This window comes from Coregonus clupeaformis, chromosome 6 (assembly GCF_020615455.1).
Source record: "Coregonus clupeaformis isolate EN_2021a chromosome 6, ASM2061545v1, whole genome shotgun sequence".
NCBI lineage: Eukaryota > Metazoa > Chordata > Actinopteri > Salmoniformes > Salmonidae > Coregonus > Coregonus clupeaformis.
Genome location: NC_059197.1, coordinates 6,179,796 through 6,195,600, shown reverse-complemented (window position 1 = coordinate 6,195,600; position 15,805 = coordinate 6,179,796). Strand labels below are relative to the sequence as shown.

General features: G+C 43.7%; 1 protein-coding gene across 17 annotated transcripts in view; it reads left to right on the top strand.

The window, feature by feature from the left end:
* LOC121567563 (histone-lysine N-methyltransferase MECOM) overlaps positions 1 to 15,450 on the top strand; it is a 160,205-nt gene extending 144,755 nt beyond the window's left edge. For 15 of the 17 annotated variants that reach the window (XM_041877730.2, XM_041877727.2, XM_041877726.2 and 12 more), the window contains 6 exons: positions 753 to 830; positions 5,190 to 5,359; positions 8,420 to 8,564; positions 10,683 to 10,928; positions 11,175 to 11,376; positions 13,214 to 15,450. In XM_041877730.2, the coding sequence (XP_041733664.1) occupies positions 753 to 830; positions 5,190 to 5,359; positions 8,420 to 8,564; positions 10,683 to 10,928; positions 11,175 to 11,376; positions 13,214 to 13,348 (976 nt within the window). In that variant the 3' untranslated portion in view covers positions 13,349 to 15,450. The remainder of the gene's footprint in view (positions 1 to 752; positions 831 to 5,189; positions 5,360 to 8,419; positions 8,565 to 10,682; positions 10,929 to 11,174; positions 11,377 to 13,213) is intronic. The other 2 variants (XM_041877722.2, XM_041877720.2) reach the window with 1 other exon arrangement.
* The last annotated feature ends 355 nt before the right edge of the window (positions 15,451 to 15,805 follow it).

Sequence of the window (15,805 nt, the reverse complement as noted above, 5' to 3'; positions counted from 1 at the left end):
CTCACACAAATTCCATTAGCTTCAAGCACTGAGTGTGGGAGTGAAATTAATATTCAAATAGCTATTTGTTAGTGGAATTATGCAACCATAAGACGATGCATAAATTATGTTGCACTCAAGGATGTTTTATCAGTTAATTGATAGAGATATAGTAATAGGTATTATTTTGAATCTATTTAGATTTATAGTGAAAAGGTATTTTTCCTATTGTGAATTGTGTGTTGTCAATACTGCATGTTCTAAGATATATCATACAGTCCAGTCTAAAGTTTGGACACACCTACGCATTCAAGAGTTTTTCTTTATTTTTACAATGTTCTACATTGTAGAAAAATAGTGAAGACATCAAAACTATGAAATAACACATATGGAATCATGTAGTAACCAAAAAAGTGTTAAACAAATCAAATATATTTTATATTTGAGATTCTTCAAAGTAGCCACCCTTTGCCTTGATGACAGCTTTGCACGCTCTTGGCATTCTCTCAATCAGCTTCAACTGGAATGCTTTTCCAACAGTCTTGATATAACACTTTTTTTGGTTGCTAGATGATTCCATATGTGTTATTTCATAGTTTTGATGTCTTCACTCTTATTCTACAATATAGAAAATAGTAAACAAAATTAAGAAAACCCTTGAATGAGTAGGTGTGTCCAAACGTTTGACTTGTACTGTATATATTTGAGTACATTTCCTGCTGGTAATTTTACTCTAAGATGTATGGTGACATGAGGTGTTCTCTGCCCCACAGATACTGCGGTAAACTATTCCCACGGTCTGCCAACCTGACCCGCCACCTAAGGACACACACAGGAGAGCAACCGTATAGGTAACACTCACACACACATACACACACATCATGTGTAAACATTCCCAGCATTAAAGGAGGGTCAGCCGTGGGATGAGGGATGTGGGAACAGGGAGTGTGATCATGCCGTGCTGACAGGATGACGTCCCTCTAACCCTCCTCCAACGTCAGTTTGTCTCACCCCACGAGCACAGACAATACTGAACGAAGACAGGACAGCTTTTCAACACAGTATAAGTAATCTGTTAATGTCTGTCAGATAGCCTACACACTTTCACATAGACACACAAAGACCCATAAAAAAAACACAAAAGCATACTGGACCCAAGCATGAACACACAACCATAAACACATACACACACTTTCTCAGAGAACGTTATCAGACACACTGATTCCTCCCAGACAGCCATCGTTCATCTATCAGACCCAGTCCGCTGCTACACGGATGTTTTCCCAGAGAATTCCTGTCCACAGTTTGGGCAGCATTCTTGTATGTTTTCCTACGCCGTTAAAAGCTTGGAACAATTATCATTCTACTAAATAATTTGCCTTATGAAAAATGGTGGCCGATGTCTTGGTGACAGGAGGGGGGTTTGAACTTGAAGATGGGGGGAGGGTGTGGCAGGGAGAGGGAAGGGGGAGGGGAGGGGGAGAGGGGGGGGTAGTAAAGAAGGAAGTTTGGTGAATAATGGAGGTGATGAGGAGTGCGGGCAGATGTCCGGGGTTAGCAGCTGGAATAATGACTGTGATGTCGGAGGGGGCGACTCGGAGCACACACACACACACACACACAGAGACACACACACACACACAGTACACAGTCCAGGAGAGGCCAGTTGACCACAGGGGAGAACCTCAGGCCTCTGCAGCCCGCCTGATAGATTGAGCCTCTACCCACTGGCACATCATTAAAGATCTCTGCTGTTTATTGCAATTTTTGCGAAGATAACAGGGTGCTCCTGAGGGACGGCCAATCGGGTGAGCTAATTCCAGCTAGAAGAAAAGATGTAATCATCTTGTATAATTTTGCATGGAGGAGGGGGGGCTATGCTCAAACAGATGTGGAGGGGTTTCTAACAGATTTGTTGCATGCCTGTTTTGTGAGAGAAGAATGTGATTTGTATTGCGCTGGCGGGAGATAAGAGACAGAGCTGGTTTCACCTTGAACGAGCTCCTCCATCATGTCTGAGAGAGAGAGAGTGGGGGATGGCGGGGGCTGGCCATGAATACGTGTGTGTGTGTGTGTGTGTTCCACTGTGAATGTGTACAGTATCATTCAAATAGGGGTGATTGTTAAAACCTCTTAAGGATCTGACCCTTTTTTTCAATTTTCACCTAAAATGACATACCCAAATCTAACTGTCTGTAGCTCAGGACCTGAAGCAAGAATATGCATATTCTTGATACCATTTGAAAGGAAACACTTTGAAGTTTGTGGAAATGTTAAATTAATTTAGGAGACTATAACACATTAGATCTGGTAAAAGATAACACAAACAAAAAAACATGCATTTTCTATTTTTCTTTTTGTTTCATCATCTTTTAAATGCAGTTTAGGCGCAATTTAGATATTGGCCACTAGATGGCAGCAGTGTGTGTATGCAAAGTTTCAGATTGATCCAGTGAAGCATTGCAATACTAGACTATTTTGTATCAAGTCTGCCCAAATGTGCCGAATTGGTCAATTGATACATTTTAAAGTACATAACTATAGACAACATGCAAAAATGATATGGTAATAGAAAATGTAAGTTTACACACTCCCAGGAATGTCATACATGATGGATCATTAGTTTATACACTAACTTTCACACATCTAGATGGCCGGGCGGGGTGGGTGTGGAGCCAGAGACAGCAGGGGTTCAAACTGTAGAACCAAGTTCCTACATTTGAATATAAAAATTGATTTGATCAAACAAAACTATGCTACATTTTATCTCTGGGACCCTTGGGATGACAAATCAGAATGTAAGTACATTATTTACCTTCAGAGGTGAATGTATCAAACCAGCTGCTGTGATACGTTTTTTGTTGTTCTGCACTCTCCTCAAACAAAAGCATGGTATTTTTTCACTGTAATAGCTACTTTAAATTGGCAGTGCAGTTAGATTAACAATAATTTAAGCTTTCTGCCCATATAAGACATGTCTACAGTGAGGGGAAAAAGTATTTGATCCCCTGCTGATTTTGTACGTTTGCCCACTGACAAAGATATGATCAGTCTATAATTTTAATGGTAGGTTTATTTGAACAGTGAGAGACAGAATAACAACAAAAAAATCCAGAAAAATGCATGTAAAAAATGTTATAAATTGATTTGCATTTTAATGAGGGAAATAAGTATTTGACCCCTCTGCAAAACATGACTTAGTACTTGGTGGCAAAACCCTTGTTGGCAATCACAGAGGTCAGACGTTTCTTGTAGTTGGCCACCAGGTTTGCACACATCTCAGGAGGGATTTTGTCCCACACCTCTTTGCAGATCTTCTCCAAGTCATTAAGGTTTCGAGCCTGACGTTTGGCAACTCGAACCTTCAGCTCCCTCCACAGATTTTCTATGGGATTAAGGTCTGGAGACTGGCTAGGCCACTCCAGGACCTTAATGTGCTTCTTCTTGAGCCACTCCTTTGTTTCCTTGGCCGTGTGTTTTGGGTCATTGTCATGCTGGAATACCCAACCACGACCCATTTTCAATGCCCTGGCTGAGGGAAGGAGGTTCTTACCCAAGATTTGACGGTACATGGCCCCGTCCATCGTCCCTTTGATGCGGTGAAGTTGTCCTGTCCCCTTAGCAGAAAAACACCCCCAAAGCATAATGTTTCCACCTCCATGTTTGACAGTGTGGATGGTGTTCTTGGGGTCATAGGCAGCATTCCTCCTCCTCCAAACACGGCGAGTTGAGTTGATGCCAAAGAGCTCGATTTTGGTCTCATCTGACCACAACACTTTCACCCAGTTCTCCACTGAATCATTCAGATGTTCATTGGTAAACTTCAGACGGGCCTGTATATGTGCTTTCTTGAGCAGGGGGACCTTGCGGGCGCTGCAGGATTTCAGTCCTTCACGACGTAGTGTGTTACCAATTGTTCTCTTGGTGACTATGGTCCCAGCTGCCTTGAGATCATTGACAAGATCCTCCCGTGTAGTTCTGGGCTGATTCCTCACCATTCTCATGATCATTGCAACTCCACGAGGTGAGATCTTGCATGGAGCCCCATGCTGAGGGAGATTGACAGTTATTTTGTGTTTCTTCCATTTGCGAATAATAAAACTGTTGTCACTTCTCACCAAGCTGCTTGGCGATGGTCTTGTAGCCCATTCCAGCCTTGTGTAGGTCTACAATCTTGTCCCTGACATCATTGGAGAGCTCTTTGGTCTTGGCCATGGTGGAGAGTTTGGAATCTGATTGATTGCTTCTGTGGACAGGTGTCTTTTTTACAGGTAACAAGATGAGATTAGGAGCACTCCCTTTAAGAGTGTGCTCCTAATCTCAGCTCGTTACCTGTATAAAAGACACCTGGGAGCCAGAAATCTTTCGGATTGAGAGGGGGTCAAATACTTATTTCCCTCATTAAAATGCAAATCAATTTATAACATTTTTGACATGCGTTTTTCTGGATTTTTTTGATGTTATTCGGTCTCTCACTGTTCAAATAAACCTACCATTAAAATGATAGACTGATAATTTCTTTGTCAGTGGGCAAACGTACAAAATCAGCAGGGGATCAAATACTTTTTTCCCTCACTGTATGTCCTGGAAGGTTTGCTGTTACTTACAACAGTCATGCTAATCACATTAGCACACGTTAGCTCAACAGTCCCTTATATGGGACACCGATCCTGTAGAGGTTAAAGGGATACTTCAGAGTCAGATTCATTTATGGATACCATTTGTATGTCTCTGCATCCAGTATGAAGGAGGTTAGAGGTAGTTTTGCAAGTCAAGGCTAACTAGCGTTAGCGCAATGACTAGAAAGTCTATGGTATCTACTAGCATGCTAGCAGTTACCATAGACCTCCAGTAATTGCGCAAACACTAGTTAGCAATTGCAGTAACGCTAGTTAGCAACTTCCTTCAAACTGCACGCAGAGATATATAAATGGTATCCATGAGTTCATATGACTCTGGGGAAGTAGATAATAATAATAATAATAATAATATGCCATTTAGCAGACACTTTTATCCAAAGCGACTTACAGTCATAGATGAAGGGCTTCATTGCAAAAATCCTGAAGTATCCCTTTAAGACCTATGTCTTTGTTTGTGTGTATGCTTTTACTGTATCTACTCCAGCATGTGTGTAGTGTATTTGTATCGTTCCCCATGAGTCCCACCTGTTTTGACCTCTAGGAGTGACCCCTACCTATCTGCCTCCTCAGGTGTAAGTACTGCGACCGCTCGTTCAGCATCTCCTCCAACCTGCAGCGCCACATCCGCAACATCCACAACAAGGAGAAGCCCTTCAAGTGTCACCTGTGTGACCGCTGCTTCGGCCAGCAGACTAACCTGGACCGCCACCTCAAGAAGCATGAGAACGGTAACCTCTCAGGTGAGAGAGCCTCTCAATCAATCAATCAATCAAATGTATTTATAAATACAAAGTAGTTTGTTACAAAGTGCTTTACAGAAACCTAGGAAATTAACCTGTTTAGTACTAGTGTACGTACATCCTGTAACTTGCAGGTGCAGGGTGTCATGTAGAAATCTTCCTAGCGTGAAATAGTTCCCAATCGTTCTGATTGTGACATCATGTTGTAAAATTTCTCACAGCGTAATAATGTTCCCAGCTCTTTATATGGATGGCTGAGCTCGTGCGGATGTCTCTCTCTCTCACCCTCGCTCACCCTTGATTTAGCTAGCTAGCTGGTGGAGATGGCTTGTTCTCAGAGGTGTGCCGTTTTAGCTTGTTTGTATATCTAAATACAAAAAATAACGTAAGGAAAGAAACACAGATACAGGTTTTAATGCTCCCGCAGTTTTATTGTGAAATGTTTCGACCCTTACGGACTCCTTTGGGTCCAAACGTTGCACAATAAAACTGCAGGAGCATTCAACAGTGTGTGTGTATCTATCTTTCTTGAAATGAACTGGTGACCAACAAAACTGCTGATGATTCAAATTGGATATATTTATATACTGCATGAGCACTCACTCACCCTCAATTGCCTCCGTAAATTCTCCAGCTGTATATAATGTGAAATGTAATTTACTTACGGTTAAATAAGGCATTTGGGGTAGCTAAGAAATTAGATTAAATAAATCTGTCGTCCGTCTCCGCGACAACACAATTGCACTCTGAATGTTCGGCAACTCAGCTGCTTTCGGCGGTACAAATCATCGCTGGTTGAGTTTGATAGGTCGCTCTACGTCGCAGCGACTCACTGAATCACATCAGAAACATGGAGGCAAGCAGGCGACACCTGTCCAGACACCTGTTGTAAAGCTAGTCCAGTTGATCAGATACATTCACTTATTAAAGCAAACATTGGCGTTCTCTGGAAACCTAGAGACTCATACACTTGGTCCCATCACTTAGTAGAGTCAAGATAATATTGGTTCACTTAAATACAGTGGCGGCTCCTGAAAAAATTCTCAGCGGGGGCAATTTTTCTGGTGATTTAGGTGACCTACACACATTTAAAAAAAGATATGTCCAGCAACAACATGAAGACAGGGGCAGCATATAAGTCAATACTGATATACACATTACTTGCTTCAAAAAGGCCTCATGGTTGAATTGGAAATATGTGCACCTGAGCATAATTCACAACAAGCAAGCAGGAGCTTTTGATAGAGGCTACTGAAAACATTGATGCAAGTTATTGGTAATAAGACATTTTTATAGACTTCCATATTCTGCCCTCTTGTATAGATTTGTGAAAATGAACAGTGATAGACATTTTGCCTGAAAACAGAATTTGAAAATAATTTCTAGAAAAGGTAAACACAGCTATCTGTATGGCTTTGTAAAAATGAACAACCATATTCTGGCCAATTGTATAGATTTGTAAATATGAACAAGCATATTCTGGCCAATTGTATAGATTTGTAAAAATGAACATGAACAGATTTTTTTTAATTTTTACTTTTTTTTAAATGAAAAATAACTATTTTAAACAACATCAACTGTGAACTGATTTGGGCGTGTGTGTGTTAAAGAGACAGACAGGGAGGGACAAAGAGAGAGAGAGGCTACATTACTTGTACTGAAACTGTTCTAGCTTGCTGCATGATCAAATTCAGCTGATGCGCATAGCAATGCACGTAATGGGCATTCTTGAAATGCTCACGCACATTTTGCTGCACACCAGCATTCTCTCCCCTCATCAGACTGGCTCCATCGTAAGCTTGCGCAATGAGTTTGACTTTCTCGTCGTCGGCAAAAAGACCGTTCAGTCTCTCCAAAAGCACACTGGCGATTGAGACTGAGGTTGATTCCGAGATGGGAAGGAACTCAAAAAAGCGCTCCTGCACTTTGTGGTTGCTATCTATGTACCTCAGCACAAGCACCAGCTGTGTCTGTGTAGAAACGTCCGTGGTCTCGTCAGCTTGGATAGCTACGAAGTTCGCCGACTTCACCTCCTCCACAATATGTTCCCTCATGACCGCTAGCATACACTCCAGTAGCTCGTTTTGAATGGTCTTTGATGTGCCCTTGAAAACTTTAGCATTTTTAAGATGGTCATCAAACACCTCATCTAATTGTGCCACAAAGTTGACAAGTCCAAGAAAAATACCAGGGTTGGTGGAGCCCTCAGTTTCATCTTTGCCTCGCAAAGCTAGCCATCTTGACAGTAGTACGTGAATTGATTGACGCTGCTACCCGCTCTTTTCTTAGTTATGTTCATGGTTACTTATGTTACGTATGACGAAAGCGCGTAAGTGCAAGCCCTCCCGGAACCCATAGAGATTGTATTGAAAGCTCTGATATTTGAAAAAAAAAAGATTTTACATGAGAGTCTATGAGAGACTCCTGGGCGATTTTCAACCTGACTGAAATCGCCCCAAAAGGGGCGGGGCCATTTGAAGCACGACTTTAGCCTGATTGGACATTTAGTGGCAGATCAGACGTCTAGATTAGAACACTGATAACTACTGTTGCCGTGATATAATTGATTAGAAAAAAAATCCCTTCCTTTTCCCGTTTGGCAGTGCGTCGCCCATATCGCCCTAATGAACACACCGCCCCTGCTTAAATATATACTTACTATACTCTCTACCGGATACTATCTTGGGGATTAGTACTGCCAGGTAAAACAGACTACAGGGTTAGGGTCTGCCTTGTCAATTCTGGAAGTAAACTGAAATTCCAATTCCAAATTGGACTGAATTGAAATGGAACAATTGACCTCAACCCTGCAGTAACTTTACTTCCGGGTAATAAGGCCAGTGTAAGTGTGCTATTCCTGCAGGCCTTGGTCTAACACCAACAGGAGATACAGTACATACTGGTACACCAGGCCAGTGTGGGATTGGTTTCTCGTCAAGTATCTGATTCCAAATAGTTTATTGTCATCCAAAGGGAAATCCAATGGGGCTGTCACTGTGGTCTTAATTGTATTATTTTAATATATTAAAACTGACTGATTATAATGTTGTCTTTCTGTAGGCACGGCTGCATCCTCCCCTCGGTCAGAGCTGGACAGCAGCAGCGCCATCCTGGACGACAAAGAGGACTCCTACTTCAACGAAATACGAAACTTTATCGGCAACACAGGCCAGAACCAGCTGTCCCCTGACCATTCTGAGGAAGGGTAAGTCATATGTTTTGTCTGGATGAGCGTGTGAATGTGCATATAATATATGTATGTGTGTGTCAAAAAAAAATGCTTTGACAAACAGTATACACATTCATCATTCATCTTATCCTCTGTAACACACACACATGCACACATGCACACACACAAACGAGAGGCCTGATTTTCTGCAGCACATATTCAGTGCTTGAGGCTAAACAGGGAGATGATTATAGACAAACATGGGTGGACACGGCCTCTCTGTGCTGGCCTGCTGGGGCATTCTGATGCACTTCAGCCTTTATTCATTTCTGTGTGTGTGTGTGTGTGTGTGTGTGTGTGTGTGTGTGCGTGTTTGTGTGTGTGCGTGTTTGTGTGTGTGCAAGCATGGGTGTATTAATGAACATGTCGTCCAGGGAGGTTCGGAGCAACAAACAATCATCACTGACGACATCTGGGATAATTACCACATTTGGAAACATGCAGGAGCTTTTTACAACTGTTGACTTTCGGCCATGCATGTGCACCGGTATCGGCCTTGCATACAATTATGTCTGATGATTATGCAAATCAATTCTTGGAAAACTATGATCAGCTTGGGGATAGCTGTTGGCTACAAGTCGGGGGGTTTATTTTTATGTGCCTTGTGTTTGATCATGTGCTAGAGATCTTTCAAAGTTTTGATTGTGTAAAAAAGGGGTTGTGGGTGCAGGCGGTGGAGCGTCAGAGAGACGTGGGGAGAGAGGGGGGAGGAGGGGGGTGAGACAGGGGGAGGCGGGAGGGGGGGTCTGCAGCCTGTGAGTGACTAGCTCCCACATCTGGAACCAACATGTCCGCCTACAGGAAGAAAGTCAGAGAAGGTGGGGTCAAGGGTTCGGCCCGTGTTTCCTTTCAAAGTGCGGCGCTCCTGACTACTTCTGATAGATACTTTATCCCCAGCAAATTACCACGTTTGAAAGCGTAATTAGCAAATCTGTTTTCTTAATCACGGAGGCTCTCGTCTCGGCCGGCGCTGCTGGTCTCGCTATGCGGTGCGCTGCGATGTCGACGACATGGCAACTACCGCCTTGGCAGCCCTGGCCCTCTCCCAGTCCCACCCAGGGGGCGCGTTGCTTTTCAACTCTGTCCAATTCCTGCTATAATCGCCCCACTCTGATAAATGCTAGAGATGGATAGCAGATAGCAGATAGCCTTGTGCTAAAATATGTACCGCAATTATTCTCCCACTCCTTCTCTTCACGACTCATTGCAAACTCAGCTTTCTTCTCCTTCAAATAGATCATTTCCTGGATACTTCAGGGTCCTCTAATCTACGAGGTGATTTTGGCGGGTGTAGAACTAGGGTCCACAGCCAGACTTTGTGTGCTAGCCTCGTCTAGAAAAAGACATAGTTGGGAGCTGACGAGAGACGTCCCAGAGTGTAATTAGTGAATCCGTCTTAATGTGGTTCCAGATGATTTACCAAATGGTGGTTTCCTGAGGCTGCAGAGACAGTTGGCAGATTAAACCCCAGTCAGGTTTTGATAGCTGGGCCTTTTCTCTCCGTGGGGACCAGGGAAATGGACCGCTTGGCAAGGCCCTCATAACTCTCCCACCAAATGGGGCTGTCAGCTAAATATTTTGCCTATTAGATGAATCTGAGATAGAAGGAAAATAAACAACAGGAGAGGCTGAGCAGTGCTGTTAAGTGCTGCAGCGATCAGTGAGACGCTCATAGAGCCTGTGCCCAGAGAGGCCCTCGAGACTCGATGACAAACGGGATTCCGGCTCTGCCTCTCTCTGCCCCAGCTCAGCTGCCATGGCTTGCTCCGCGCTGCTCTGCTCTACCTACTCGCTCTCTCTCTACCCTCTCTCTACTCCCATTGTTCACTCAGGAAGGAGGGACTCTTACAGGGACTGACTGGACAAAATACATTTCATTATAACGTTTTCTGTAAGAATGTGTGTGAGTTAGCCTTGTATCCATAAGTATATGGTGTATGGCAATGATAGAAGGTTAGAATTGGCTTCAGCACAAACAGTATGGATACAACGTGGCTAAGTGTGAGTGTGTATATTGCTGATGTAAAGGTTTTGCAGTACTCTGCTAGTGATGTGCTAGGTTTTACTCATGTATTTCCTGGTCTCCACTCCTAGGTTGAACGGTGGTTCTTTCGAGGAGGAGAAGCCCCTGATTGTCAGCCACGGGTCACTTGACCTGGAGGAGGGGGAGGGGGAGGAGCTTGGCGCCAAGGAGGAGGAAGGGGAGCAGAGAGACTCCGCTGCTGGGAAACCTAGAGACGAAGCTCCCCCCAGCAACCTAGATGATGACATCATACACAACGAAATAGAATTTGATGGACCTAGCGATTTGGAGCTCAACTGCAAGACCTCCCCAAGGAGGTAAGAGTAGTGGGGATATGCCTCCAGCATAAATATCCACTCACACAACCATGGAGACTAAAATATATGGACACATACGTATATGTACCAAGCTGAGACATTGTGACAGTATATTGGCATTCTTTAAACCCCCTGAAGGGATCATTGAATGGAATTGAGTTGATTTGAATTGAATTGAATTGAATTGAGTTGAATTAAATTAAATTAATTTAAGTTGAGATGAGAAGTTGAATTAAATGTTGACAGGGATTCGGTTGTCTCCCTCCTCTCCAGCTATGAGGAGGAGGAGGATCAGAGTAGCTACTCTGCACACGATCACATCCGTCACTTCTCTGACATGCATAAGATGGAGGACAGTGAGTTCAGTGACGGGGACGGCACTGCTTTCGGCTCCCCCAGCCTGCCTGAGGCCGTCAAACAGCCCCTGTACAGGAAATCCAAGTCCCAGGTAAAGTGTGTGTGTTTGATGTGTGTGTGTGTGCGTGTGTGTGTGTGTGAGATATAACATGATAATGTACGAAAAAGTGTGAAAATGTATGTACAGTCGTGGTCAAAAGTTTTGAGAATGACATAAATATTAATTTTCACAAAGTCTGCTGCCTAAGTTTTTATGATGGCAATTTGCATATACTCCAGAATGTTATGAAGAGTGATCAGATGAATTGCAATGAATTGCAAAGTCCCTCTTTGCCATGAAAATTAACTTAATCCCAAAAAAACATTTCCACTGCATTTCAGCCCTGCCACAAAAGGACCAGCTGACATCATGTCAGTGATTTCTCGTTAACACAGGTGAGAGTGTTGACAAGGACAAGGCTGGAGATCACTCTGTCATGCTGATTGAGTTAGAATAACAGACTGGAAGCTTTAAAAGGAGGGTGGTGCTTGAAATCATTGTTCTTCCTCTGTTAACCATGGTTACCTGCAAGGAAACACGTGCCATCATCATTGCTTTGCATAAAAAGGGCTTCACAGGCAAGGATATTGCTGCTAGTAAGATTGCACCTAAATCAACCATTTATCGGATCATCAAGAACTTCAAGGAGAGAGGTTCAATTGTTGTGAAGAAGGCTTCAGGGTGCCCAAGAAAGTCCAGCAAGCCCCATGACCTTCTCCTAAAGTTGATTCAGCTGCGGGATCAGGGCACCACCAGTGCAGAGCTTGCTCAGGAATGGCAGCAGGCAGGTGTGAGTGCATCTGCACGCACAGTGAGGCGAAGACTTTTGGAGGATGGCCTGGTGTCAAGAAGGGCAGCGAGGAAGCCACTTCTCTCCAGGAAAAACATCAGGGACAGACTGATATTCTGCAAAAGGTTCAGGGATTAGACTGCTGAGGACTGGGGTAAAGTCATTTTCTCTGATGAATCCCCTTTCCAATTGTTTGGGGCATCCGGAAAAAAGCTTGTCCGGAGAAGACAAGGTGAGCGCTACCATCAGTCCTGTGTCATGCCAACAGTAAAGCATCCTGAGACCATTCATGTGTGGGGTTGCTTCTCAGCGAAGGGAGTGGGCTCACTCACAATTTTGCCTAAGAACACAGCCATGAATAAACAATGGTACCAACACATCCTCCGAGAGCAACTTCTCCCAACCATCCAAGAACAGTTTGGTGACAAACAATGCCTTTTCCAGCATGATAGAGCACCTTGCCATAAGGCAAAAGTGATAACTATGTGGCTCGGGGAACAAAACATCTACATTTTGGGTCCATGGCCAGGAAACTCCCCAGACCTTAATCCCATTGAGAACTTGTGGTCAATCCTCAAGAGGCGGGTAGACAAACAAAAACCCACAAATTCTGACAAACTCCAAGCATTGATTATGCAAGAATGGGCTGCCATCAGTCAGGATGTGGCCCAGAAGTTAATTGACAGCATGCCAGGGCAGATTGCAGAGGTCTTGACAAAGAAGGGTCAACACTGCAAATATTGACTCTTTGCATAAACTGAATGTAATTGTCAATAAAAGCCTTTGACACTTATGGAATGCTTGTAATTATTCTTCAGTATATCATAGTAACATCTGACAAAAATATCTAAAAACACTGAAGCAGCAAACTTTGTGAAGACCAATACTTGTGTCATTCTCAAAACTTTTGACCACGACTGTACTCACTACAGTAAGTCACTCTGAATAAGACTAAAATGTAAATGCATGTGTTTGTGTGGTGGGGTGGCAATGCGTATATATGCAACTGTGCGTGTGTGCTCATGCATTTGTGTGAGTGTGTATGTACACTTTAGGTGTGTATTGGAGTCAACCTGTCCTCCCTCTCCCTCTCCCCAGGCATACGCCATGATGCTGTCTCTGGCTGACAAGGACGCACTCCACCCAGCCAACCACACACCAGCCACCATGTGGCACAGCCTGGTGCGGGCCGCTGCTGAGTCCAGTGCCATCCAGTCCCTCAGCCATGTATGATACCCCGATCCCTAACCCCTGACCCCTAAACCCCCCGACCCCGACCTATCGCACTGGGAGCCCTTGGGGGCCGTCAGCGGGGCCCCTGGCCCTTGGCCCGTCACAGACTGCTGAGCAGAACCACGGCCCATCTGACTGCTGAGCAGAATACCTTACACACGAGCAGGGTCACCGTCCACAGAGAACCACCCAGCCCAGCCCAGCCAAGCCCAGCCCTCCAAGAGATCCAACAAAACATCCCTCCTGAGACCTTAAATTGAGTCATTATGTTTAAAATCGACGACCATGATGATAATAGTGATTATTGATTGTGGTGATGAAAATAAAAATGATAATTAATAATAGCTGTATTTATTCTGTTGAGTTTCTATGTTTTGCACAGCAGCGGCAGCTGGCAGGGAGGGATGATGGAGGTGATGTTGTTAGATGTTACATTGCTAGAGCATGTCATGTGTCCACTCAATGGAACAGTGTCATGTGTCCACTCAATGTCATGTGTCCACTCAGCTGAGAACATTCTTCCTCCGTGTGAAGTCGGTTGAATTTGGAGAACCCATTCGGGACCGCGGTCCAACCACGGTTTGATATGTGTACAGAGTACAGACCCTACCAAGCCCCACATAGCCCAACCTAGACCAATACCTGGCCACACCTAACCACCCCTAGCTCCACCTAGAACCACATAATCCTACCTAGACCTACCATGCCACAATACAGCTACCTAACCCCACATTGCCCAACCTAGACCTATACCTGGCCACACCTAGCCTTCCCAGCCCCACAGCTTCAGACATTCTCAGCTGAATTGGAGTATCAGTGAAATATGTTACGAGATATGTTACCCTTTAACCCCTGGATAAAAACAGGTGTTTTCCATCAACATGTACTTATATAAATGCTAGGATACTTGGAAGGGTGGGGCTGAATAACAACTCGGGTCCAAATAAACTTCACCTCTCCAAGAAAGATGGTGCCACAAGCGCATTACGACAAGATTGTTGATGAACGAAGAACAAAAGAAAAGGAAAAATTGAAAACAGAGAACAATCTGACTGGTTTTACAACCCAAGAAAGAGTTTGCATAGCTTTGTGTGTCTGCACAATCACAGAACTGTACACGAGTGTCTGCAAACTGTGGCTCTGAAACTGCACTCCGTGTTACCCTCCTCCACTCTCTGTGAAAGGATCTAAATAGTTTGTTGTTTTAGTGGAAGAAAAGAAGAAACCACAATCTTTTTTTTTTTACTCTGAAAAAGTAGCAAGTGCTGAAGTTTATCGTTGTTAAACAGTAAAAAGGTCATCTCTCCCCCTTCTAGAAACCCCAAACTCATCGTAGTCGGCCAACGATACCACTAATTAGCCTAAATGCTAGTCGTTAGCTATCCCCATCCTCGTGTCTTTCATTTTTTAGACAATCATGTTTTTTTCTGGGGGGGTTTTCTACATTTATGTTGTTGATGTTATTGCTGTTGTATGTTGAGAATTGTATTTATTTCTTGGCAAACTGTAGTTTGTTTACTGAATAGCACTGCTCTTACCCTTAGCGAAGGGGAGATTCCTCGCTGGGGCCTACTCCAGAACTCAATGGGGTTTGTAGATGACGTTTGAGTGCCGGATAGTATTAAACATACCATTCACTCTTTATTCTTCTAATGAAACTGGTTGATGATGAATAGATATTACTTAGGGTTTTTTTGTATGACAATTTATTGATTCAATTGTAAATGGAAAAAACAAACATTATAAAGAAATGAACAAATAAAAAAATGCCAGGTATAGTTTCTTCATAATCGCATGATTGGTCTGATTAGATCTGTGTCTGACATTTTCTACGGTTGTCTGCAAGCTTGTGTGACGTTCAGTCAATGTTAATCCCTTGTGCCAATCCTATAATAAATAACAGATTATATTCATTTATCCTCCCATTTTGAGGGACCAGATTGTTTGTTTTTTGTCGTTGTTGTTTTTGTTTATAATCCATTTAAAAAAGTAATCAGCAAGTTGAGGTACTTTGTTTTAATGCTTTCTACAATGTAACTGTAATGCATTTCAATTCAATACTGTGGGAGGAGCAACTAAGAAATAAAGGACTACAATGTGGATTAAGTATGAGCTCTCGCTTTCTCTCTCTCTTTCTCTCTGTCTCCCGCTTCTCTTCCTCTCTCTGACTTTCTCTCCCTCTCTCTCTCCCTGCCCCCTTCCACTTCCCTCCCTCCCTCCTGTCCAGACAGTGTGTTAAAATAAGAGCTGGGAGTCAGAGAGACACCTGGCCCTTTCTCCTGGCTCTCCCAGGGCCTCAGAGCGCGAGACTGAACTCTGGTCCCCCCTTTCTTCCCAGGCCCTGGCACAGAGACAGAGGGAAAGAGAGATTGAGCCAGACACAGAGGGAGAGAAAGAAAGAGAGATTGAGCCAGACACAGAGGGAGAGAGAGAAAGAAAGAGAGAGAAAGAGAGGCT